Source organism: Motacilla alba, chromosome 8 (assembly GCF_015832195.1).
Source record: "Motacilla alba alba isolate MOTALB_02 chromosome 8, Motacilla_alba_V1.0_pri, whole genome shotgun sequence".
NCBI lineage: Eukaryota > Metazoa > Chordata > Aves > Passeriformes > Motacillidae > Motacilla > Motacilla alba.
In genome coordinates this window covers 19,388,637-19,415,532 of record NC_052023.1, presented here as the reverse complement: position 1 = coordinate 19,415,532, position 26,896 = coordinate 19,388,637, and the positions used below count along the sequence as shown (strand labels likewise).

General features: G+C 38.3%; 1 protein-coding gene and 1 long non-coding RNA gene across 9 annotated transcripts in view; one reads left to right on the top strand and one right to left on the bottom strand.

Annotated features, from left to right (window-relative positions):
- Window positions 1-26,896, top strand: part of COL11A1 (collagen type XI alpha 1 chain) — a 129,273-nt gene that overhangs the window by 89,345 nt on the left and 13,032 nt on the right. For all 6 annotated transcript variants that reach the window (XM_038144469.1, XM_038144474.1, XM_038144473.1 and 3 more), the window contains 16 exons: window positions 356-463; window positions 1,251-1,340; window positions 1,610-1,663; window positions 7,315-7,422; window positions 7,905-8,012; window positions 9,083-9,136; window positions 12,587-12,640; window positions 13,358-13,465; window positions 14,006-14,059; window positions 14,931-14,984; window positions 15,083-15,136; window positions 21,464-21,517; window positions 21,922-22,029; window positions 22,214-22,267; window positions 22,554-22,607; window positions 23,122-23,175. In XM_038144469.1, coding sequence (XP_038000397.1) covers window positions 356-463; window positions 1,251-1,340; window positions 1,610-1,663; window positions 7,315-7,422; window positions 7,905-8,012; window positions 9,083-9,136; window positions 12,587-12,640; window positions 13,358-13,465; window positions 14,006-14,059; window positions 14,931-14,984; window positions 15,083-15,136; window positions 21,464-21,517; window positions 21,922-22,029; window positions 22,214-22,267; window positions 22,554-22,607; window positions 23,122-23,175 — 1,170 coding nt within the window. The remainder of the gene's footprint in view (window positions 1-355; window positions 464-1,250; window positions 1,341-1,609; window positions 1,664-7,314; window positions 7,423-7,904; window positions 8,013-9,082; window positions 9,137-12,586; window positions 12,641-13,357; window positions 13,466-14,005; window positions 14,060-14,930; window positions 14,985-15,082; window positions 15,137-21,463; window positions 21,518-21,921; window positions 22,030-22,213; window positions 22,268-22,553; window positions 22,608-23,121; window positions 23,176-26,896) is intronic.
- LOC119703947 overlaps window positions 13,362-26,896 on the bottom strand; it is a 99,362-nt gene continuing 85,827 nt past the window's right edge. For 2 of the 3 annotated variants that reach the window (XR_005257800.1, XR_005257798.1), the window contains exon 6: window positions 13,362-13,491. This is a non-coding gene — a long non-coding RNA (uncharacterized LOC119703947). Of the gene's footprint in view, window positions 13,492-14,089; window positions 14,662-26,896 lie in introns of those variants that run through there. The other variant, XR_005257799.1, reaches the window with a different exon arrangement.

Genomic DNA, 26,896 nt, shown 5'->3' with positions numbered 1-26,896 from the left:
TTTCAAGACAAGAATAGTACATGGATTTCTCTCCTGTGTCCTTTTTATAACCTTCTCCCATACACGCTGTGTTTTAAAGCTTCAGTGCTTAAGGAACAAGGTCAGGATTTCACTCTTTGGAAGCTGAACAGACGTGTCTGCAGGCAAAATGCAATGCAAGATTTATTTTATAGGACAAAGATATTTTGTAAGTCAGCCTTGCCTGGAGGGAAGGTGAGGAATGTACGCTAACCAATGGCAACACTGTTTGGTAACATAACAGCTGGATATTGAGAAGCTGCTCCTCTCCACTTCCTCCCACACCCTCAAGACATTAAATAACTTCAGGTGACTGAAGTTGTACTTTTGTGCCTAGGGTCCTACTGGTGAGACTGGACCAATTGGAGAAAGAGGCCATCCAGGTCCTCCTGGTCCCCCAGGTGAACAAGGCCTCCCAGGTGCTGCAGGAAAAGAAGGTGCTAAGGTATGATGTGGCTTTGGGGAACAAAGAGGAAGGGACAGATAGACTGCTGACAGTGTGACATTTCAAATCATCATGAAGACATGCAGAATAAAATCAGAACATACAGTGTAAAATCATGATTGGCAGGTTTCACCCAGAAGGACTTGGAAGACTGGAAGATTCCAATTTTAGAGCTGAGTCTGCTTCCACTGAAATAATGAGAATTCTCTTGAGCAAAAAATAATATTTTTGTAATAAAAGCGAAAGAAAAAATATTTGCATATAATATGCATTCAATATAGTAATCATATTCAATATGTCATATTCAATACTTAGTAATGACATATTCACACCAAGGTAGAAAATTGTACATTGGCATTTAAAGTCAGATGGGTAGTAGTGAATACAAGGTAGAATTTCACTGAATAAATTTAACTCCTTGCTTAATTTTTGGCTGTCATTGGGGAACAAGAAAAATATTACTTATCTAGTTACTATGTAATTCCATTCAATTTTTGATTATAATTGCGTATCAAAATTTTTTGTTGAATGTATCTTTAAACACATTTTTACGGCTTGTTGTGTTTTTCATTATTTGTATTCCATAACTGGTACTGTATTCTGTCAAAGTTCATTATAAATTTAACTACAGACTATTGTATTGATAAAAGAATTAGTGGGTGAATAGCAGGGGGGCACAATCTTTTTTGTCATTACTATAACTAGGATCTGGTAGTTAATTTTCATCACTCACTGTACACCTAATTTTTAAACATGTTTTTTAATCAAAATGTAATATATTTCCCAGGGTGATCCAGGCCCTCAAGGCATTCCTGGGAAAGATGGACCAGCAGGTCTTCGTGGTTTCCCTGGAGAGAGAGGCCTTCCAGGTGCTCAGGTATGATATAAGCATCAGAGCAATTGCCATGATATTTCTAAATAAAGAAACAATGTACTAACTCCTTTATTTATTGAGTCTTCTACTGTGCTTAAAATAAATGCAATAAGAGAACAGATAAAAACATAATTGGCTAGATAAGAAGTAAGGAATTTTTTTAGGTTTGTTTCTTTGGATCTATACATGTTTCCTATTATATGTGTTGCAAAATTACTCTTGAACTTTCCAGTTTAATAGACAAGCTTTTTTTTTCCCTTTCCATTTATTAGGGTCCAGCTGGTCTGAAAGGAGGGGAAGGCCCACAAGGTCCACCCGGCCCAATGGTAAGTAAATGTAATAATTCTATGGAAATATAAACAATATTACCTAATAACATTTTTCTTCTTTAGATGCTGGGATGTTTTCATTAACACAGTCTGTAAAACAGCAGACAGATCAGACTTCTACTAAGTATGCATACTAATAAACATGCATGGATTATGGAGGTAGAGAATATCTGAAGCCTTCTGCCACTAGATTTAGTTATGACATTTACTTGCTGCTCGATACTTGTCACTTATGTCAAATTGGTTTTGAGATGAGAGAGGTTTTCCACAGTGGAAAAATCCACGGATAGTGACTGGTGGACTCATGCAGTTGTGGTGGGCTTGCCTTGGCTGGATGCCAGGTGCCCACCAAACTGCACTATCCCTGCCCTCCTCAGCTGGACAGGAGAACACAAGATACACTGAAAGGCTTGTGAGTCAAGATAAGGACAGGAAGATCAGCCACCAGTTACATCATGGGCAAAACAGACTGGGAAAATGAGTTTAATTTATTTTCTATCAAATCAGAGTAGGATAGATAAGGATAAAGTCTGAAAACACTTTCTCCCCACCCTCCCTTCCTCCCAGGCTGAACTTCACTCCTGATTTTTGTTTTATCTTGCCTCTAAGCAGTGCAGGAGGATGGAGAATGGTCCTCAGTTCATCACACATTGCCACTCCTTCCTCCACTTGGGGAGGACTCCTCACACTCTTGCCCTGCTCCAGTGTGGGGTCCCTTGGCTGTGAGACAGTGCTCCGTGAACTTGTCCAGTGTGAGTCCTTCCCAGGGCTGCAGTTCTTCATGAACTGCTCCAGCCTGGCTTCCCCCCAGAGTGCAGTCCTTCAGGAGCTGGCTGCTCCAGTGTTGGTCCCCCGAGGGGTCACAAGTCCTGCCAGCAAACCTAGCTCCAGTGTGGGCTCCTCCCTCCACAGGGCCACAGCTCCCGTCCAGATCCTGCGCCACTGCAGGCGGTCCACAGGGCACAATCTGTTTTGGGATCCACCTGCTCCAGTGTGGGGTCCTCCATGGGCTGGGGTGGATCTCTGTTCCCCTTCTGCTGGGCATTTTTTCCCCACTTCTTCAATACTTTATCCAAGAGGTTCTACCCCTGCCACCTATGGGCTCAGCCATGGACAGCCCATCAGTCCATCTTGGAGCTAGCTGGTGTGAGCTCCACTGGACATGGGGGAAAGTGGCATCTTCTCCCAGAAGTCAGCCCTGTAGTCCTCTGCTAGCAAACCCTTGCCATGCAAACCCAGTACTCCTGTGTTCCCCTTGTACAACTGTGTAAAATCATGTCCTGCAGGAATTTTCCTTCTTGGCATTTTCAGCTCAATAGCAGAGTATGCTTCAAGTTACCTATTCTCTGTTGTCATGCTTTATGCAAAGAAGTTCTACAAGGATGCACTGGCATTCAAAACATGCTGGAGCTATTCCCAAATGTGAATTGTGTAGATTTTGACCGTCATCTTGCCAACTTAATTCTTTCATGCAGTGCAATTGAGGTTAAAAAAGAAAAGAATCAATCATCACAGCTATTCATGTTAGAAAAAAAAAAGTAATGAAGGACCTGAATTTCTATGTGCTTCAACAAAGCTCTCTTATGTCCTTGCAATTCATATTCAGATTAGAATGCATTAAACAAGGATAAAAATCCACACATAGTACAGTACAAGTAATACATGGGACTTGAATTCTTAAAATGAATTGTTGAATTCTTAATGCCAAAAACCTGAATTTACAGTTCTTAACACTGTGCAGTATATATATTCCCAAAAGGCACCAAAACAAAGAATGGAATGGAATGGAATGGAATGGAATGGAATGGAATGGAATCTAGCAGGGAGAGTCAAAAAGTATATCATCTTAGCCATCTGAAGAACCTGAAATGTTAAAAGAAAGGATGAATCAAAGTCAAGAAAGCATAGACCAGAATAGTCTCTTCAATCTAAAGGTCCTGCCTTGATTTTTTGTTGAAGGAGCCCCTAAGGCTGGACTGACCTCTCAAGCAGATGGTTCAGGTGCAGTGACCCGGAGCCCTTCTGAGCACACACAGAGCAGCCAGCACAGGCAAAGCTGATGTGTGACACAGCCCCCTCTGCCAGCCAGCATTGTCCACACAGGAGCTGTGCCACTCCTGTCACGGTCCTCAGAAAGACACATTACACAAGATGTGAGGCAACAGCACCCACCTTATTTAGTGATAGCTGTCCGTATTCTGAAATACATATGTTTGAATTGAAATTCAGATGATCCGTGTTTTTCTAATTCTTATAGGGTGTGTATAAGTTAGTGTTTTAGTTGAAAAAATCAGAGCTTTTTTGAGGAGGATGTCTTAATTATCCCCATTTACCATCCTTTGGTTCAAATCACGAAGGTCTCTCAGAGCTCATGAATAGTATTCCTTTAATGGGAAACTAAATTGGAAGAGAAAATCCAGGAACACTATTAATGCTCCCCAGCTAATGGGTGTTCAGTGCCAGCCTGAAATAATCATTAATTATAGTCCAGAAACACACAGAGTATGGGTATTGAGAGCACACTACCAAGGACTTCAGTTCATAAACCTGTTCCTGTTGGGGTCACCCTTCCTGCTGAGGTAAACAGTCATAGAAAGAAACCCTTAGGAGGCTGAGGATTTTTTCATATTGTTTTTCCAGTCTTTTATAAATAGATGTTGTGGTAGCAGGAGTTAAAAGAGAGTTTGAAGGGCAAAATTTTCAATTTTTTAAAATATATTTTGAGCTCATTGTAGTGCAAGTGGGCCACTTCAGGTACAAAGAGGACCAAATTGCCCTTTAAGTATTCCAAGAGTCCTCAGTAGGATTTTTATCTGTTTCATCTTTAATTACTAACTTGTTATCTCAAAACAGTGTTCAAAAAAAAAAAAAAAGGTGAAGAAAAAAAGGGTGTGGAGGTACCCTTAATACTGGGCTTCAGTGCACCGTCAAGCACCAGAATTAAACCACAACTGCTTGCTTTTTTTCACAGAAGCTCACAGCAGACCATGAGCATCAAATACTCTGAAAATATTTTCCCTTCTATTTTTAGCCAACAGCGGGTACACACAGAAGTGTAATTGTAGTGGAGTCTTCATTTGCCATCTATAATAGGAAGAGAATCCATGCCACTGGCTGACTTTCCTGTGATTTCCTGCCAATACCAATTGTTTCTAACTAGCATATATAGTCAATTATAAGCTTTGTTTGGCTGCTGCATGCATCTGCAAGCATACCAAACAAATGACTGTTCCAAATACTGTGCATATGCCAATTACTCTGTTTAGAGGGATTTGGACAAAAGAAAGAGATGCATGAATGCACGTCAGAGCAAGAGGGGGTTCTGCAGGATTGAGGGGGATATCTTCATGGTTTGGGTTTTTTTTGGGGATGGAGTTGTGGTTGGTTTTTTGTTATGCGGCGGTGGGGGGGGGGAGTGAGTTTTTTTAACAGTTCTCTTTTAATTTACTCTCTTTGTTGCTTCTGTTTGTTTTCTTCCCTTCTCCTACTACCGTGTGGAATGCTGGATGCTGATGAGAGAAAGCTCTTTGGAATGTCAAGCAGTCATTTTTCATTTGCTCATTTAGGAATAGGATGCTCAAATTAGACTCAAAATAAGCCAGCTGTAGGCTACCCAATTATCAGTACTGAACCATCTAGAGCTATCTTCATCTACCTCACAACATTTTACAGTCATGGGGACCTTCACTTGTTGAGCATTTTGTTAACCATCTGTAAAAAGTATTGCTACTACTATGCAATGTACACAATAGCTGTCATTCCATATCTCCTCACAGGAAGTGAGAGAAAACCAGGGTTGCTAATGAGTTTACAGTCTGTATAGCAGCTACGCAAGATAAAACACAAACTTCCAGTCTGTAGAAAAGTTAAAAAAAAAAACCAAAAAAAAACCAAATTAATAAAAAGATTCCATGATGTGAGTACTGCAAGATCAAAGGTTAAAAAGTGGTTTCATAACATAAGGAGCTTATTTTGTAGTGGGACAGAGTGACCAGAAAAAAATGAAACACAGAAAGAGAGAACAGACTTAAGAAGATGCTTAAAATGCTATTCTGAGTTGGGACTATAATTTAATATGTTCTGCTGTGCTCAGAGGCCTTTCTCACAGAGAAAGGAGCAGTTCCTCGGAAAAAGAAGGTGTAGTCCATCCTCATAACTCAGTGAAATGCAAAGATAAATGTGAAAAGTTTGCTGATTAAAAAGAGCTACTGGAAATTATGGCCTCTGATAGTGTCTGCTGTCTGACACAGGAAAGATCAGTGAGTTATTTGCGTTTTTTCCTCTCTATTCTTACATCCTCCTGATGAGATGACCTAAAATTGTTTAGCTTATGAGAGCTGACAAGATCAGAGACCATGGCAGTATGGCTGTAGGGTAATGACTTTTTCTTGTTGAATTCACTGAAGCCTTAGGAACTAAAATAACAGAAATAGAACAGAAACTTAGGCAGCCACCCAGACTTAAAAAAATCCCCAACACCTGGAAGGATAAAGTCATCTATGATTTCCCTACAAATACTTTAAACACTCATGCAAATTTAGATCTTACTGAAATAACTTGCTAAAATACTTTGAGAAACCATTCAGCACTCTTTCTCTTTCCACATTTATGTGGAGGGAAAAGGACTTTATTATTAAATTAGTACCATTTATGCTAATGAGGTCAGTCCAGGACAAGTATGTCATGAGTAAAAGCAAAAAAAATAGGGTTTTCATAGGTGAAAGCATCTTAAAATTCCAGTATCTACAAGACAGCAAATCTGATCTTGTTTAAAGATTAACAAAAAAGCTATTTAGAATCTCAGGGTCTTACTTTTATTATTTTTATTATTATTTTCTATTATTTTTCTGTTCTGTGATGTATCATGCTGCTTCTAGTATATCAGTTGAAGAAGTGAAATTACTAATCATAACTTTGAAGTGTTGCAAACTATTTTGAAGGTGTAAAGCTGAAAATTTGGGAAATATTTTTGTACAGCAAACAAACATTTAACAGTACTCAATGCAAAAACTGTAAATTATTTTAAGGACAGAAAACAAAGATGTAGTTTTAGTGGTTTTCAATGCACAGTGTCTGTTGTTTCACCCTTGATTTTTAATATTGCATTTTTAACTTTTTCTGTGTTTATCTAAAGATGCCTGTACACAAAAACCTCTTCTGCAGAACACACTAAATTAGTCACTATATTTGAATGGATTTTTACAGAGGTGCATTGAAATGCAGAAATGTGATCAGCACAGCAATGAACAGCACAAAACTTTACTAAAAATTTTGGTTTTGTTGTGGCTTAGTCCTGTGTTTTGATATGGTGAATATGCTTTCATCAAAGCAATATGTTAATATATTTTGAAAACGTAGAGGGAAGTAAGTTCTTGAAAAGAGGCTGGTTTTAAGGACACTCTCAGTATGATGAACAAATACAGGAAGTGGTATTTTAAAAAAATAAAATTAGTGTTGTATGAACTGTATTGGGTATGAACTTCAAATTGGTCCTTCCAGCCTTTTTTCTTTGCTTGCACACATTATGGATGTGTAACCTTCAACCAGCTGAACTTGCACTGCTGAACAGCTTCTCTGGTGACTTGCCTGATGAAAACCACCAGCATTCCCAGGGCTCTCAGAATTCCTTTATCCCCTGTCTTTTCCAGGGCTCGCCGGGAGAGCGCGGAGCCGCGGGCACTGCTGGCCCCATCGGGCTGCCGGGCCGGCCCGGCCCCCAGGGGCCCCCAGGCCCCGCCGGAGAGAAGGGTGCTCCCGTGAGTAACCACAGCCCCATGAAACCATCCCTGCACACGCTTCTCATTCCAGAATGCTGCTTGCTCCCACTCGTACAATATGTATTCTCTGAATACCCAACTTACTCATTTTGCATTTACAAATATATACACAGTAAAACATTTCTCATTGTGCTCTCTGAGACCAGGAAGGGTTCAACCTGTTACTATCACAGCAGGGAGTGGATATAAATCAGTCTTTCATTAAAACTTTGTACCCAGCCACTCTGCATTACAGTACCAGTGTGTTTGACATCAAATTCCATTATTACTTCATATAATTCTCTTACATATTCTCTTCCCTTGACAGTTTTCTTTCTGTTGTGGTGTTTTCTGTTTTGTTGGGTTTTTTTACTGGAGGGGGGTAGGTGTTTTAATTTTGTATTGGTATTGGGACTCCCTGTAGTGAAGTTTTCATTACTCTCCTGTGATAATGTGGATTGCTTCATTTTCTTCAAAACCAGGGTGAAAAAGGTCCCCAAGGTCCAGCTGGACGTGATGGAATACAGGGTCCTGTAGGACTTCCTGGTCCTGCTGGTCCTAGTGGTTCTCCTGGAGAAGATGGTGACAAGGTGAATCAGTCAAATTGGTTATTAGTGCATCTGGGAGAAGATCTGTCAGTAGAGCTCTCTGTAGCTTTCCTCACAATTAACTGGGTGACAAAGCAACAAATCTTATCCCTGCCTCCCCCAAATTCCCTCTGCCTACTGCAAAAAATACCTAAAAAACCTCTTCTATAACCAAATGTCTGAGGGACAGATGCCATGGAACACTGGGATTTGTGTTAAAGAGCTAGTAGAGTAACATTTATCCTGGCAAAGAAACAAGGATGAAAGTGTGGCAAAATAAGGCAAATTATGCCAAAATTGATTTTTGCTTATTTCAGAAACTTGGTTTGCTGAATGAGTAAGATGAAATATCTTCAGTAATATACAGGGATTCAAAACCACCAGAGGCTGTGCTGGTAGATTGAGGGTGTCAAAATAATTACGCTCACAGCAGAGATATTCTGTTGACCTCTGGAAGAATTTAAAATATGACACCTTTCAGGATCATCTGGTGTGGTTGCTTGATCCAGCACTTTTTTGTTAGTTAGCACAGGGTAAAAGTAAAGATTTCAACATTCATTTTTGCGACTCATGAGTGTTATTTATGCCACAGACAGCATTTTCTGTGACTTAATTTAATTGTCTTTTATTATTGTATAAAGAAAACATTCTATTCTAATGTGGTTTCTTGGTGATTTGAATAATTTTGAAGTTTTTAAATACTGTACATTCCAGTGAGAAGCAGCATTTCAGTCATAAACAGTTACAGGAGTCTGTAAATCAGGGTACTTTCATTATAAGTTCATAATGAAGGTGACATGAGCAACACAATTTCCTTTATTTAGAGCTCAGTAGCATTATACTTCAAAGCCAGGTCTCGTTGCCCTTTTCAATTCAGCAATCGATATCTGGATTAATATGACATATTATTGATCACTGCAGAATTGCTCCCTTTAGGCTTTCACTTGAAGCAGCAGCATAAAACATAGAATAATCATATCAAAGGGAACATTTAGAGATACCATGATATTGACTGCAGCTAAGTGTGAAGGAGACCATTTTAAACAAGTTTAACTTTTCACTTTCAATTACAGGGTGAAATTGGTGAACCAGGTCAGAAAGGTAGTAAAGGTGACAAAGGAGACAACGTGAGTAGCAAAATCCTTTGTGCATTACATCTATTCTTTATAAAGAAAAGGTATTCATGCATGAAGTATGCAGGTAGCTTTGCTACATAAATGAGCAGAAAAAAAGACACACTCCTAAAATGTTCCTTCAAAATAATGTTCCTTTAATGCAGTACTAGACATTTGTACTTACAGATCCAGGCATGCATTTATTATTGCTCATATTCCTAGAGCTTACGGAATCACTACAAAATATAAACTACGTTCTTAAGCACCCTTCCTGTATCATTGAAATTCCTCCATTCTGCATTTGAACTGCAGAGACCAAGAATTCCCATACATTCTCTTACTGTGTTGAACTTCACTGACTGCATTGTGTGAACACACCCAGCTTTGGCTTCCTAGCCATGCAGATAAAAACTGTGGAGACTCAGCAGAGGAATCTACTAATGTAATTTTGAAATTTGTAAAGGATATCTAATTCCTGGAGAGCACAAGTAACTGATGGCAAATGAAATGGCTTATACAAGTTTTCATCTATTATCATTAGGCCTATTAGTGAACCTAGGACTAATCAAGTTTCTACTGTTTTGATTTGACATTTTTATATCTTCAAAAATTAATTCTAAAGCTCAAGCACTTCCTTTTTTTTTTTTATTTAGGCCAGACATACAAAATTGAGCTTTTTTCACTGTGAAATCTGAAGCTAGAAAGAATAAAACTAGCATTTATTTATTTCCATTGGATTTGGTTTCTTTTCTAAAAATTCAAAATCATATGTTTTCACTTCTTTTCAATTTCCAGATAAACTGGTACTTTACTTGAATACTTTTCCTTAAGAAAAAATTGAGAAGTAATGGCAGAAAGATCCCTTTTATTGTTATACTTCAACACTATTCAGTTAGCAAAGCTCTGAACTCAGCACAGGGGTATCCATGGCCAAGTACATTTATCTTGAAAACAGTGTGATTTCTGAGATTAACAAGTTACAGAACAGTATGTTTCTCTAAAAAATTACACCAAATTTATGGCTTACATATTATCAGATGATGTTTATGGGAGGATATGTACATACTCAAGCAAATCACAGGTCAGAGAATTACAGAATCACAGAAGGGCTTGGGCTGGAAATGAACTTTAGGATCAGCTAGTTCCAACCTCAGATCCAGTTCCACTTTAGGCTTTGCATGTGGTCACAGGCATATCCTGTTTTCCCCTTTGCCATGCCTCTTCATTAGAAATGCTTTGCATCAGAGAAATTCAGGGAAAAAACAAAAGCTGCACTCTTCTGTTTCAGATAATTTTAGCATAGCTAGTTATGCTGAGCATTAGACTGTGACCACAGTTCCCACAGTGAGTACGGATGCATTTGGGCCTGCTCCAGCAGACCTGCTTTACAAATACAATGTCTGCAGCATTATCATTTGAGAATGTATCCTGGACTCCCAGTCTCAAAGTTAAATGCATTTGAGAATATTACACATTTTTCTTGAAATACAGGACTCGGTGTTAAAGCCTTAGTTGAAGTGAATGTACCTCTGGTTGAAGTCACATGTCTTGAATCTATTTGCCCTCAAGTGTAGTCATTCAACCATGACAATTTCAGAATGTGTTCATTTTAAATCTGCTTTCCTTTCAACATGCTGACAGATGCCTGTTGGGGCAGGGAGAAAGGGCTTGTTGGTCACCTCTGAAAGGTTCTGACAGGGAAGCACCCAGTTCTGAAATCACAGGACATAAAGAACAGATATTTACAATCTCAAAACACCCACAAAAGGCCTTGGTGGGCATTTAGAGCCTGATCACAGCAAGGATCCTGATCAAAGAACTGATTCATCTTTACTGTTTAAGAAGAGCTGGAAAAATCTTCAATTCCCCATTGAAACTAACAAAGATTTCTTTTTGTGGGTTTGAAAATAATGCGCCTAACTATGTTGGCCTATTCTAGTTAAGATAGCACAATTTTCTGTTGATGTGCTGTCCTCTCTTGAACTTCTAAACCTCCACAGTTATCACAGCTGCTTTTATTAACTGAGGATTCTTTCATTATACTGATCAGTCTTTCCCCATTTGCTCTCCAGAGCAATGGCAAAAAAAGAATCTGGCCATATGTCCAAATAATCCCTCATTAATCAATTGCAGAGTACGTTCCAACAGTGCTTTATATCAAAATGGGTTTTTAAATGAGTTAAAAATGTGTAGGCCTCATTCCAGAGCCTATAAAATGAAGGAGCACATTGAAGCATCTCGAAGAGTGTAGAAAAATCCATGCATGCCAAATCCCTTTCTCATGGTAACACTTCCCAGTCAGCTGGAGCATTCCTCAGAGTCCTTTCATTTAGATAGGCCTCCACAGAGGCTAGAAAGCTTTGTTTCATGTATTGCCATCAGGTATGGGACAAAAATAAAACTGTAAAAGAGAAGAAATACAGAGCTTGATGCTTCATACTCCCTAGAAAATAAAATGGTCCAAAATATATATAAAACCCAGAGAAATAGACTGCAAGACTTAAGAAGTCCCTTTATTTAATTCTCCTTATAAAGGGCACAATAATCTAATTTTATCCCTAGCAAAGTCTGTAAATCCCAGCATTATTCTCCTTTAAAAGAGAATTTGAAGCCTAGAAGTTGCAGGCAACTTGGCATCTGAAACAGACTAGAATTAGCCAAGGCCAGGTGTTGAGTTTTGTGCCTTCTTAGTGTAACTCTCCATCAGTCTACTTCCTCCAGCGCTGCAAAAACAAGATTCAAGCTACTAGATCATTTACACCTCATCATAAAGTAGGATCTTGCACTCCTGTACTCTGATAGCTTCATTATATCACATCTGCATGACTGACTACTAATTATGTGCAATATAACTTAGTTATTATTCTGCAGGGGGAAAAGAAAAAAGACGTTCCTCTCAGAGACTGCGGTTTTTGGTCATCCTGTTGAAAAGAGAGTTAATATTAAAAGGAGTGTGATTCCCAGTGCTCAGCAAGAGCTTGCACTTTTTCATGTCTCCTGGAGGTCAAAATAAGCTTTGTGCCATTGCAAAAATAATCAGTGGTTTCATAAAAACTACTCCAAATAATAAGAATTTAAGATAGATTTTTAGATGATGCTTTAAAGTTTGAGAGATATTTTGCATAAATTTCATTGAAAGTTTTGCTATTTTTAATTGTGAAAAAAATTCATTTTGATTCATGTTTGCATGAAAATTTATTCAGAAACATTAAAAATGAGCTTCTAACAAATGCCAACATTGTCTATTATACATGTGAAAATCTGAGTTTTTGAGAGATAAATAGTTTGTACTGAATGGAAAGGACTTGTGATTGGTGCTACATCCTCTATAGAGAAACATGGAAATGCTGAATAGATTGTGGTCGTGCAAGTCGGGTTTTCTGTCATGTCTGTATTTGCTTTTAATCTCACTGCAGATGTCACAATCACTAACTTGTCCTTTTGGATGTGTGTGTGTTGCAGGGTCCTCCGGGTCCACCAGGTCTGCAGGGTCCCGTTGGAGCCCCGGGGATAGCTGTAAGTAGCTGGTTCAGAGCCAACCCCAACCTTGCATAACTCAGCTGATACTGACTTCTTTGAACTGTTTGCTCCTTACTCAGGAATATATTTCAAAACACCACTAACAGTTCTGTCCCTGCCCACTTACATGCAGTTCTTTATTGTCAACAAGCCTGTGTGGGTGTTACTGTATGGCAGATTTACAGCAGGGCAATAATTTGACAAAATTATTAAAAATTAAATCCTGTAAATAGTGAGTGGGGGCCATCCTTTCAGTGAACTTGTTTGGCAGTGGGTTTGGCAGCTCAGTACAGATGCAGTTAAAAGAGAGTGTCTCTTTTTAAAATCCATCTGATACCAAGTGAATTAATTCTTATTTTTATTTCAAAGGCTCTGAAGTCTTTTACCCTGAGTATTGGTAGAACCCTGTGCTACTCATATTTATATAGGTATTCAACAGCTAGAATGTTTATGCAGATGTGATAGAGATGGGGAATTCAGGGAAAATTTCTGTGAGAAATGCAGCACTAATTGACCTGTATTAAATCAGAGCACGTGCAGGTATTCTGCTTGTGCAACAGATTTCATCCAGCCAAGATGATGAACATGCATTTGTAAAGACACTTGGTTTGATTCTGAGCCCTTTTGTAGCTGTTTCCCAGTCATTTCCATGGAGCTTTTCCTGTTGTTGTTATCAGAGCTGTGATAGTTTTGCTCTTCATTGTTTCCAAACAGGGAGGTGATGGAGAGCCAGGGCCAAGAGGTCAGCAAGGGATGTTTGGGCAAAAAGGTGATGAAGGTCCTCGAGGCTTCCCTGGGCCCCCAGGCCCTATTGGCTTACAGGTAAATTCCTTTATTTTACCTTACATCTGTAAAACAAGATGTTACAGAATAAGTGTAAGAACACTGATTTCTGTGTCAGAAACTGAATTACTACTGTCTTCTATTAAATAAATGATAGCATCAGTTAATTAGAACTGAAAGATCCCTTATTGATGGGGTCCATGCATAAACAACAGATTTAATGCAGCAGGACTATATATATATATATATATATGTATATATATATGTATATGTCTGAGCATAAATTATCCAGACTCCCACCTCAGCTCTGGATAATCCTGACAGTGTTTTTAAAATCACTCAGTCTAGCATTTCTGTGTGCATTCTTTTTGGTTTTTTCCCCAAAATTTATTGTGTTACCTAGTTTAATCACCCTAGGACTACCTATACATTTACTGTAATATGAAAAGCTCCCTTCTCTTTCTATCCATTTGAATGCAAATAGGTCTTTTTCTTCTTGTTCCACCATCCTGCCCCCTCCCAAGTTCATACTGACTAATTATTCCAGGGACCCTACTTATTCTTCCCTGTGTTTTTTAGGGTCTGCCTGGCCCACCAGGTGAAAAAGGTGAAAATGGAGATGTGGGCCCAATGGTAAGAGTTCTTCCTCACTGGTCACTCTAAAGGACATAAATATTCTCCATATATTATTGTCTTTTCTCTATAGCTCACCATTTGATAAGATACTCCTGAATTTGGTGACAGAGTATGAAACATTTTGTGTAACATAAACTCTCTCTGGGATTTTCTTTGCTTTCCCACATCTATCCCCTCATCATTAATACTGAGATTTATGTAACATGAGAAAATACTGAAAAATAGATAGCAAAGCAGATGCTTTGTGTGCCTGAGACAGGACAGTGACAATCAGGTTCAGGAAAGAAAGAGGAAAAGTAGATACCACTGCATCAGAGAGTCTGGAGCTGCTTTCCTGAAGTTCAGGCCATTGTTATTAACATACCGTGTCAGATATGCAGGCCAGAAGATGGCAAACACTGCTTGGCTCTGTTTATTTTCCTTGGGTGATGCCTTTTCCAGCTGTTTCTCCTGCTGACAGAATGTCTTATGGGCTGTTCCTGACTGCTATGCAAGCTCTCCATACATTTGCCTCCAGCACCTTGGTGCAGCTCTGCCAGGGCTGTCACAGACACAGAGCAGGTCCAGGTCTCTGTCAGTGGGATGGGCATGCAGGGAACCTGCAGGGAAAGAACCAATCCTCAGGGGCTCCTGAGCATCAGGTCATGTCCAGCTCAGGTACTGTGTGACACAGTCTGGGCCTCCTGTTGCCTTTTGAACTCATCCAGGGAGCAGCAATCTGGCCCTGCTGTTCCTGCTGCATGGTGAAGATTAAAAGCTCTCTGTAGACTGAGTATATTATTTCTCACTGGTCAGAAATTCTTCATGATTGTAACTCTATGATATCTGTTCTACGATTCTGTCATATCACATTGTCTCTTTGATACAGGGTCCACCTGGCCCACCGGGTCCAAGAGGTCCCCAGGGTCCTAATGGAGCTGATGTAAGAATCAATCTATTTTTTTGTCATGCTATTTGAGTAACAAGCACCCTATTTTGGATAATGATATTTTGGATAACAAAAATCTTTTATCACTGTAGGGTCCTCAAGGTCCCCCAGGCTCAATCGGCTCTGTTGGAGGTGTGGGTGAAAAGGTGAGTGTGGATGGAAACCCCCAAGGAAGAGAAAACATTGCAATAAGAATGCTATATGACATTCATTCATTAAAACTCTTTTCATTGCTATTTTCTGTTCTCTATTCAGAAAATTATCTGCCAGGATATGGAGTGAGTTTGTCTGGAATTGGTTACTTTCATTTTTTACCCAAGGAATATGCCAGATTGTATCTTCCTTGTTCTTAAAGGAAAGATGAAGTATGCAGGGATATAAGGGCTTTTTTTTTCCTGTGATTTATTTGAAGCAACAGAGTAAACTATTATACAGTGCTGAGTAAGCAAAAAGTTCAAAAGAGAATCTTAAAATGCTTGTTTATGTTTATTTTATCAAGCTACATGACCTCAACCACATCACCTACATAAGCCTAAAAGCCTTTTGCTGTAATGTTACAGATTTAACATTAATTTTTTCCTGAACTTTGGAATGGGAAAGAAGATTCTGAATGGAGCATAAGATGGAGGAAACAAAACAGAAATATATTCCAGGCCAATATATAAATTGCGTATTGAGAAACTATATAGATTGCTCTTGAGTATTTAATGGTTTGTCACAGAGTATCACATATGTTCAAACACCAAAGTCAGTGAATCCTAGAAAAGACATCTCTAAGAATGTCAGTATTGGTAGTTTTTCAGAAAGCTTTCCATATTTTTAACTTTTCAGAACATGAAGTGAGATTTCCCTTTTTCTAACTAAACCAAACTTTTTAAAGAATCTTCAGGTGTTTCAGGTTTCGTTTTTGTTTGTTTTTTTTTTTCCTACATGCCCATCAACTAAATCACTTACAAGTGCTCTGGGATGTGGTGAAGAGCATACTAGAATAATATAACATAATATTTGGTTTGATGGAGAAATATCCTCCTTTGTCTCCCTTACTGTCCTTTGAGACCAGAGGGTACTGAGCCCAAAGAGATGTCATTGTGTCAAGCTGGCAGTGCTTCACTGCAGTGCTTCTTTCTCCGGATGTGGCTCTGAGCATCAGCTCACCTCTTGAGAGCAGCAGCATTCTGGTGTTTTCAATCTTTTTTCTCCAAAATTGCACAAGACACACAAAACACAATGCCCTCCTGCTTGACTGCATTATTAACAAGGATATTCCTTCTAATGTCCCAAGTTCATGACATTGTTCATCCAGTCTACTTTAAAAAATACCTTGGCCTCATGCAGGACTGCTGGATTTGTTTGGTTTTTTCTCTGGAAGAGTACCAAAAATGTGACACAATCTAGGAGTTGAGAGAAATAAAACGTTACTGGGAAAAGAGAGTCTGTATGTCAGTGGAATACAGAAAATAATGGGCACTGTGGGAAGAAAAAATTTTCCTGTGACCACTACTGAGAAAAATGTTAATTGTGAGAACATCCAGGGTAGCACCCAATTATATTCAGTGCTTTAGAAAAAAACCCAACCTTGTATAATATTCTGGCCCATTGAACTTGATAGGAATTTTTGCCATTGGTTTCAGTCACCTCTTCAATTTTCAGCATTTCATGATCAAATTATATTGTAGACCTTTTCTAAACACATTGCCTTATGTTGAACTCCTTCCTCCTTTGTTTCCCCCTGCAACTCATCTGTGTGATTTAGAATCACTGTTTGTGATGATCAGGCCATGAAATTTAATTCAAGAACATGAAATTCAGACTGTTTATCACTTGGTTGTCATTTTTTATTTCCTCTAGCTTATATCCCATATTCTCTGCATTCTCAAAGAGAAGCTTCCAAGTGTACCATTTTGGAAATTTATATAGTTGTAATTGCTCTCCTCCCTCCTCCTCCTCAAGTTTTAGTGCATGCCAGGTTATTTTCTTAGGGTATCTTCCTTCTTAATTTCAGTTCCATTTAATGAGATTTCAAGCTGAGATATCATCAAGAGTTATTTTTTCAGGGGGAATTGCTGCAATGGGAGGACAGGTCATGCTTTTAAACAAAACATGCATTTTTTCTTTTCCTTTTCTTCCCACACATTTTCCCCCCAATGTTTTTCTTATTATGTCAGCATGCTTTGGCCTCTGCACCCCTTTCAGGAAAGACACACCATACTACAGATAATTCAATACAGTGAGTAAAGAATGTGGAAAAACATTTTGGCACCATCCCTGTCACTGTTGAGGAGAAAAGTAGGTTTGCTCACTTGCCTATTTTAATGGTTTGACCAGGAGATATTTTTTCATTAATACACGGGTTTCAAAGCCCCCCTATCTTCTGGCAGAGATAAACATTTTTTGTCACACCAAGTGCCATGCATTTTTAACTAGCTTGTTGTTTCCCCTGCTCTGCACACAAGGGCCTGAATGTTCCAAGGCACCAGTGCTGCAAATGCTCCTGTAGGCCTGCATCATTATTGCCATAAGCCCCTGAGGGACTGGCAGTCTGACACTCAGCAGAACCGTTCAAATCCAGCAGTCCCTTTCTTCTGCTTTTAATTAAGAGAAATGGATAACCAAAATGTACCTTCACAGACTTACCTCTAATTTGATATCAAAGGTCTAACATGCAGATATTCTAAACAGGCAGGAAGTAGCTCATGACTTCTCTAACCTGTGCCTTAGAATGTACATAAGAATTCACAACAGAGGGGAAACAGATCAAGTAATGCTAACCCCACACTTCCACGAAACCTAATGAAATAAATTTGCTTTTCTAATTTAGATTAATTTGTGATAATTGCATTGAGCACTGTGCTGTTCTTCTACCCCCTCTCCCTTCCACAGCAGTTATAAACCATCAGAGTTAGAGAGCAAGCAAACCCAGTGTCTGCAGAACCTAAGCATTCGTTCTGTAGCCTCTCAGAGTTCAGACCTGGTTTACTGCATGAAAAAGTCTGGTGTTAGAAAACCACGATACTCATCTGGGTTTAAATGTCTTCCTATTATGTCGTTCTAAAAAATCTTTCCAAAGTAGTACACTAATAAGGAGTCCAACACAGTAAACAAGTGAGATCAATAGTTCTCATGCTTACTCATTGATTTATACTGCAGATGGAAGCGAGAGGACAAAATCAATTAAGTATCCTGGCTCTGAGTTTCGGAACATGTTTGATAAGTGTTCACAGACAATTTTATGTGTATATATCATTTTTCCACACACATGTGTAGACACTGCTGAGGTACCTAATCAAGGTGTGTCTGTAACAGTTTAGGCTATCTCAAAATCCATCCTAACAAATTACTTTTAATAACGTCACATGGCCTCCTGACTGTGATTTTTTTTCTCATCCTTCTCCATCTCTCCAACATGGTAAACAAGAGCCCTCCAAGAAAACACAGCCTTTAGAATTTCTCTCAATTAAATTTAGTTCTCCACAGAGCCATTATATATAACCCATATGCAGACCTATGCAAAAGCAATTCTCTTCTAGAGTTACAGTTTCTCTTTTCCTTTGTTTTGTGAGAATGGCAAAAAGGAGCAAAACTTACTTTTCACAACCCAGTCAGTTACAAAGTTGCCTCTCATTGTTATAAAATGAAAGACCATGTCCCAGAATTTAACCACCAAAAGGTGGCAGTCTTCCATCCACTATCTCTGTGCTTTGGATATCAGTTCTCTAAAACTGATCATAAGGAAAACAACATTTTTTGAGCCTTAAAAGTTTTCAATAATTTTTTTTTAATATTTTAACTTTTAAACTACTTTTCCTGGCTTGGTAGAAACCATTGTGCTTGCTTAATCCAAGAAGGTTTTCAGAATTAAGCATGGCTGCAAAATGGCATGACCCTTTATACTTTAAGATGTCTGTCTTTCCTTTTTGAAATTCTATCAGAGGAAGGCTTTGCCTAAGAAAGACCACAGTAACTTTTAAAAGATCTGAGCTGCTAAAAAGAGAGGATAAAAATCCCTAGAGAGGAAAAAAATATATTATTAGACCATAAAATCTGTTTCCCAACAGAACATGAAATATTTCCTACTGAGAAGGTTCTGCATTAATGCCATTGTTACTAAAAACGAAAATAAAGATGAGGGCCAACAATAGCTATAGATACACAGGGTTTAGTAGCTATAAATATTCACTCTGTAAATATATACCAGCTGCAATCTTCTCTATCAAAACACTGCTTAACTCCCTTAACAGTTACCTAAACCAAATGCAGCATTTCGTAGTACCTAATACTTGGAATACGGAAATCACTGCCAGATGAAACAAGGACCGCATACATGGAAGGGGCAGATTTTTTAGTAAAGCAATGATATAGAAATATTAATGTGAGATGAAACTTTAACTGGTCTCATCTTTCACAAATGCCCTTTAAGGGAACATTCTGACATTTTCTAGCCCTTCCAATTTCTTAGTTTTCCACACTGCTGCTTTTGCTGGGGAGCTGCTGTGCACAGAGTCAACGTCGCCGTGCGTGCAGGAGCAGGCACCCCCAGTGCTGCCAGGTGTAGGTCAGAGGGAGCCCAGTGTTGTGTGATAGAATGAAGACGTGTTTGTCAACAGGAAGGGTAAAAATTGTATCATCAATCAAATGTGGATTGTCATAAATTACAGTATCATTAGGCAGAAAGGCAGAAGAAGAACTCTCTCTGAGAAGCTGCCCAGGGGATTACACTGCAAAAGTGCTTGTCAGCAAAGACTGGGCACAATCGGTGCTCTCATGACACTGCTTCATTTTGTCCTGCCATGGGCTCACCTTTGGAAAGGTTCTGTATAGTGGACTCAGTGGATACAGCATGGCTACTAATGTGAAAAACATATTTGTGCTGATTCCAGACTTCATTCTCTGTTGTTACAAAAATCTCATTTGATTGATAGCAGGCATGGACAAAACCCCAATGCTAATGATGCTGCAGACTCAGTAGATGCTGTGCAGAGAATAAGGAAATGAAGATTATGAATTTTGCGAGAAAACATTCTTAACACTTATTGACCTGAAGCATCCACGACGGGTTGTGTTTTGTTTTAAAATGAATGCAACATCACAGAAGTAAATTAATATTAAACACTAAAAGGGATCAATAATTTTTGAAGTTCCTACACATTTTAGTATATCTAATAGAACATACCAGAGTTTCTAAAGGTACATTCATCCTTTAGTAGTGCCCCTTTTAAAGAGCATTTTAATATTGCTCCTAAAATATTGGTTATCTGTTAATTATCCTAGTCTGGAATTCAGTTGAGAGGTACTAAAATATTTTCCTTTAATCTAATGAAATATTTGTACTGGGCCAAATTCTGGTCCCAGTGAGGTTATCTTGGTGCTATGAGCTTCTCTGAAAAAAAGGTTCAGTATCTACACCATAAGTTTTGTTTTAAAATTGTATTTTATGATTTATATTTTTATACTGACCACGTGGAAATGACAGACATGTATCAATTAACTGAATTGTTGTAAAATGAAGAGGGGTGAGCAGGTCACACAGGTTAGAAAGGATACACAAATTTATTCCAATTCGGTGAATTCAGTAAAGGATTGGGTAAAATACATTTTCAGCACTGAACTACTCTTGCTCATAGATGTAATTTTTGGAAAAAAAGAATATATTTTGGGGGAAAAATTCCCCCCATTAGCAGTTAGATTGAAAAATCCTTTGGGATTGGAGTATGTATTTCTTATCCAAGCACTCCATAACAATTACAAAGCTATCCTGTTATCCTTCTATGATTTATGTTTCTGTGATGCTAATAACTAAATATTCCACTAACAGAAGAGTTTTCTATTAAAGTTTATTCATCAGACCACTCAGCTAGAAAATAATTAGTCATAACTAAACTTTAAAATGAAGACTTGAAAAGACAGTCCTTGAGATAATACTGTGTATTAGCTCAGAAGGAGACTGAATTATCTTAAATGTTCACTTAACAGTGCATAATCTTTGACTTGCACGGATTTTCTTTTCATACGGCATCATCCTGAAAGCCATCTGCTTTCCAGAATAAATTCCATCACTGGTAAATACATAGCACACACCTCTGTAGCCTGTGGAGAAAGTTTTTCTAACTGATGCTATTATTCCATCCGTAGGTTTTTCTTTATATAGCTTTTTCTTCCAACAGTAGCTATAGTAATAATCACAAGCAGGAAATTTGCAGCATATGGGATAATAAAGGGGAACATCTCCCAAAGCCCAAAGGGAAGTTGAGTCTCCCTGGCTCAAGAAAATATTAGTTTGGTGTATTACATCAAATTTCAGACTCCAGTTCTGCAAAACCACAGACATAACTCAACCCCTCTAGGCAGACCAAATAAAAACCTGTTCTTATAAGCTGTTTACATAAATAAGCATGGGAGGAATATGCAATTACAAAAGTAAATTCATCAAAATATTCTCCCTAATAACTCATAAATTTATTCTTATGCATCTACAGGGTGAGCCCGGAGAAGCTGGTAACCCTGGACCTCCTGGAGAATCTGGAACAGCTGTGAGTATTTTGTTGTTGTCTTACCATTAACATTTGTTATGGTGAACTGTGGTATCTGGCAGGGCTTTGGTAAGCATTTCCTCAGATCACTTGTGCATTTGTGAGTGTTTTCTTTGAATTTTCAGCTGAGAACTTATACCTTTAAAATGACATTTGTTTCCATATAATTGTAGCCACATCTTGTACTAACAGAGAATGGAGACTTCCCAAAACAATACCTATTTTTCCTTCCATAAGTACAGAATTTGGCACTTGACCTAAGAGATCCTTATTTCCCACTCACATGCCAGTATTTATCAAGGAAATTGAAAAATTTCCATCGTCCGAAAAATCAGTTTGCCATTGTGATCTTTTTGGCCATTCCATTTCCAGAATGCATTTTTGTGTTCATGTGTTTTCCACAGGGTCCAAAAGGTGAAAGGGGAGAAAAAGGTGAAGCTGGTCCACCTGGAGCAGCCGGACCACCAGGTGCTAAAGGACCTCCAGGTGATGATGGGCCTAAGGGTAACCCAGTAAGTGAGCTTCATAATTCTAACCCAAACCACTGTGAAGCATTGCTGACTGTGTGAATACAGAACCATAGCATTTCCTACAAGTGCACTACATTCATTATATGCTTCATAAAAGATTTCTGATGAGTGCTACCTGCTTGGCAATGGATGACACATTCCTTGCTTTTTTTCCTGATCTATCTAGGGCCCAGTTGGTTTTCCTGGAGATCCTGGTCCCCCTGGGGAACCTGGTCCAGCTGTAAGTATACCTTAAAAACAGCTTTAGGTCCTAGTCTTAGTTTGTACTTAATTCTAGTTGACTCTCTCTTTGTTGTCTGGGGATGAGTTCTTGCCTGTAAGATCTGTTGCTTTTCTGTCCATGCATTTCTCAAGGCTTACAAATGTTAAGAAGTCTTTTAAAAGTTTTGAAAAATAATGACCTTGGGAAAATGCTCTCTAGAAAAATAGTGATCTTATATTCATATATGAAAGTTAGGGGCTTGAATTAGCTGAATTTTTAATTTTATTTTCCTTTAATTCTGTAGGGTCAGGACGGTGTTGGTGGAGAGAAGGGTGAAGACGGTGATCCTGGTCAACCTGTACGATTTTTTTCTCATTTTATTTCACCTGCATGATCTCTCTGATGATAAGAAAGTTTCTTTTGCCAAATCAGTGGCTTCTATGCAGTCACATTCTAAAAAATATTTTCAGAGTGAACACTTTTTCTATTATTCTGAAAAATAACTACTTATTTCCTTGAAGAGGTACAACTGTCCATATTACTGTAACACCATTAAGCAAGAGCTACATTTCTTTTAGAAGCAGTGATGTGTTAAAGGCTTTCTGCTGGAGCTGCTGAGGAGCACTAAAAATAGAGCAGCTCTGAGCGTAAGAAAGAAATGCTGCAGCCAAATAATCTTCATTAGCTGAACTAACGAAATTAAGCCAAGATCTGAAGCAGTACCTGAGCAATACCCATATTAAGCATCAAAGCCCTATTTCTGTAGATTCTGTCCATTGAAAGGGGCTAACACATGGCAGATGTCCATGGTATTTAATAAAGATGAGAACTTCATCCTTTATTACCGCTGTGATTTTAATTTTCTGTTGCAGGGTCCACCAGGTCCTTCAGGTGAAGCTGGCCCACCTGGTCCTCCTGGGAAAAGAGTAAGGAATATCTCATCTTCTCTTGTACACTTCTCTTTCTGAAACACTGTGTCCTAGAGAATTTCAGCTACTTGTTTCATGCTGGGACACTCACAGCTGATATTTGTAATTTCTTTTAAGTAATGTAATGAGAGAAATGAAAAAATAGAAACAGCAGAGAAAGCTCTTTATCATGAGTTATAAGGATATAAGAACAAAAAAATACATAGGGAAGAATACACTGCTTACCCATAAAGGTGCTTTTTCTCTTCATTCAAGAATTCAGTGTCTACTGAATCAGTCTGCTAAGAGGAGTGAGTTGGTATGACAGTAACAGCAGACATCATCTTTAGGCACATGTCTGCCATCAGGGAGCAGGAAAAATGTGTCTGTTTCGGTGTCTTTAGTCTTGGAAATAAAATAATTTCAATGCAGATACTGTGCAAAACTATATCATCCTCTCTGCATACAAAATTAACAGGCAGACATTTCTGTAACTTATTAAGCTATTCCATTATTTCTAAAGCTTTTGAAGGTTCACAAATTTTTTTGAAGGTTCACAAATAGGCTTTACAAATATACCTAATCAAACCCAGTAAATAATGTTGCAGTCACAGAACTGTAGTAGATGCATCAACCCTTAGGTCTGCTTCAGAGAGCAATTAGATGCAGTTTTTACACTTTAAAAAACAGGAGAAGTGGCATTATTAAATGTAAGCTGAGAATTATTTAACAAAATATGTTAAATTGCTTGGTGTAATGGGCTTGAGTGGAATGACATGCCTAATTAGTTTTATTTATTTTACACAGTAATATATTTGCTCCACCAACAAGCAAAGTATTTATAATATTCTAAATTATTATGGCCACATTAGCAACCTTATTCTAGAACTGAAATATGGCCCAACTGAATATTAACAATTAGTATATTTTCTTGACATCAAATTAAAACTTCCTGCTTTATTATAGAGAAAGGCAATAGCTAACTCCTCAGAGATGGGCTATAGTCTATCTGATTGTACTAGACCAAAAAAACAATTTTCAAACACAAATTCCATGTTACCTGTGGTTTGACACATTTCCAATTTAGGGAAAATGCATGGCTAAATATTGCAATGTAGTCCCTTTCTGAGTTTTGAAGAAAACATTTTTAGAACCAGATTCTACATTACTTGAGCACCAGAATATTTCAAACTTGTAGAGAATCTGTATTATATTGATGTTATACTAGAAAGTAACAATGAAAGACTGAAAGGTTCATACTTAGCTGGAAAAACTGCTTTTCATTAGTTTTCATCACTTGCATGGTAGAATCAATTTCAAGAAAAAGCCCTAGCAAGAGTCTTTCTATTTGGATTGAGAAGGACACACAGTTTCAGTAGTAATATTGCTGACCATGATGTGCAGCTCTGGCTATACTACTAGAAAGCAAAATTCCACCCCATTTTTTGTCTTTTGGTCTCTGAAATAATGAGCTGGCAGAGCTCAGAATTCATACTTTTAATTAAAAGCTCTTGAAATCCTTCACAGTAGGCTCCTTATTTATTTTGTTAGGCATTTTCATTCCCCTCTTCCATTCCATTTTGTAACTGAGCTGACCTCAGTTTTACTGCCCAGTCTTTGAAAATCATGTTTATTACCAGGTGTCAGAGTTTTGAGCAATCTCTGTCTTGTTACAGAGTTAAAATTTTCCCCAGCTCTCCCTGGGAAGCAAATTCTAGTGAAAGATATGGATATATTGAATCTAAGAAATTTATAAACCAAAACCATAATCTACAAAGGGTGACCTTTGTGACATAATAATTGACAAAGTCTTTAAAGTGATTTTTTTAAAAGTTTCATTAAATAGTAATTATTATTTTACATATTTTGACTTCTTAAATGATCTGTGCATGCACCAGATCAGAAAAATACATGCTCAGAAGGCTTCATACATCAGTGTAATTTAGCTGCAAGTAATAGTATTAATTGTGGCTGCTTATCTAGAACTAGAGATAAGACTGAACCCCTCTACAGTTATGTTGTTATTATTATTTTTCTGAACCTTAATCCCTTGCTCTTACTTTTGGGACTTCTTTTTGGTTTGCCATGCAGTACTGGGTAATACTTCTAGTTTGAATTCACTAATTTCCATCTGACATGTTAAAAGCAGCATGAGGAAAAGACACCATCAGAGAGTATTTGTCCTTCAGATCACTATGCAGTGAATACAGACCAGCACAGACAGCACTCCTTGCCTGTGTTCCTCCCAGTCCTTCAGTGTGCCAGGCACTTGAGCTTTGGGATCTGCTGCTGGGCTGCTTTCCTGGGCAGTGACAATCAGATGTCCACATCACATACACATAAAACTCCATATACCAACCAAGTATTAGAATTTAAAGCTCAAGACTAAGATCTATTTTTGTTCTCAATTGGAAGCTATACCATCTTTTTCTATTAAAAGAAGAGATGTCAATACTGAAGCAAAGCCAGCAATTTTGCAAACCAGAAGTTTATTTGGTTTGCTGTCTTTAAATAAAATGTTGAATAACTTAGGAAAAAATAAAGCGTTTCTGTGAAGGAGATTTTTTTTTTCCATTTGGGCTACAGCATGATGCTGCCTCAGCAGGGTGTACTCACCACTTGAAAATTAATTTCTCTCTTGATTTCAAATGCACAGAATACTTATCAATATGCCAGGTTCCTATCACAACAAGCTAATGAGGTAAATGTGGTAATGGTTTTTCTGTGTTGGAAATCATGTTTTAAGCCAGATGACAGCTATAAACAGCAACTGAAATTATTTTAATGAAATATGGAAAAACAGAGAAAAATATTCAATAGGTTCACATAACAAAAATTGCGAATGAGGTTGTTTCTGCATGATTTTTGTCTTCTTGGTTCATAGAATGTATCAGGCAGTATGACCAAAATTACAGTGCAATGTTCATAAAAATCAGCATGGCAGCTAGGGTGATGAGGGGGAGAATCGTGCATGAATGTAAAGTGCTGTTCCTGAGGTCCTTTCTGTCAGTTACAATTTCCCAGCCGCTCCAGCAGCGGCAGCGTGGGGAGGTGGGAGAATTGCAAGGAGCTTTGTGTCTGCAGCAGCGGCAGCGCAGCAGCAGCTCCTGCAGCAGCTCCTGCCTGGGGCAGCCTTGGCCCTGCTGCTGATGAACAGCCCCTGCTCAGCACGCGTCAGGCGGTGCACTTGTATTTTAGCCATCACTGTGGGCTTAGCCCTGCTAATTGATCCATGCTGCAGCTTCATTTCTAGACTATTCAGAAACCATATTTTTTAAGTACAAACTACCACATTCAGCCCTTTTCAGTTTCTTAGATAGGGTGGATTCGAATCTATATGGGAACTTGAAGCAAGTGAAGAGGCATGTAAATTAATTCATGTAAGAAAAAAAGTCACGTTTCTAAAATGCTTTTGAATTTATTTATGTACCTCTTGACCTTATAATCACTGCAAACTGTGATCCACCCAACAAATTACAACCTACACAAAGGGTTACATACATCAGACATTAGTAATTATTATTGGAACATCAGGGATTTAAAATATTCTTCCTGTTTTAAGGAGTCAGCATTTGGCCCAGGGCATTTAAGCTTCTCTGTATTTTGAAGAAATAAAACTAAGTCCTTTACCCTCTTACAGCTCTTAAAATACCAAAGAAAAAAGCTGTTGATACCTGCAACAAATGGTCAAAGTCCTCTTGTGGTTAATTCAGTTCATTTGGCATTATCTTTGATGTAA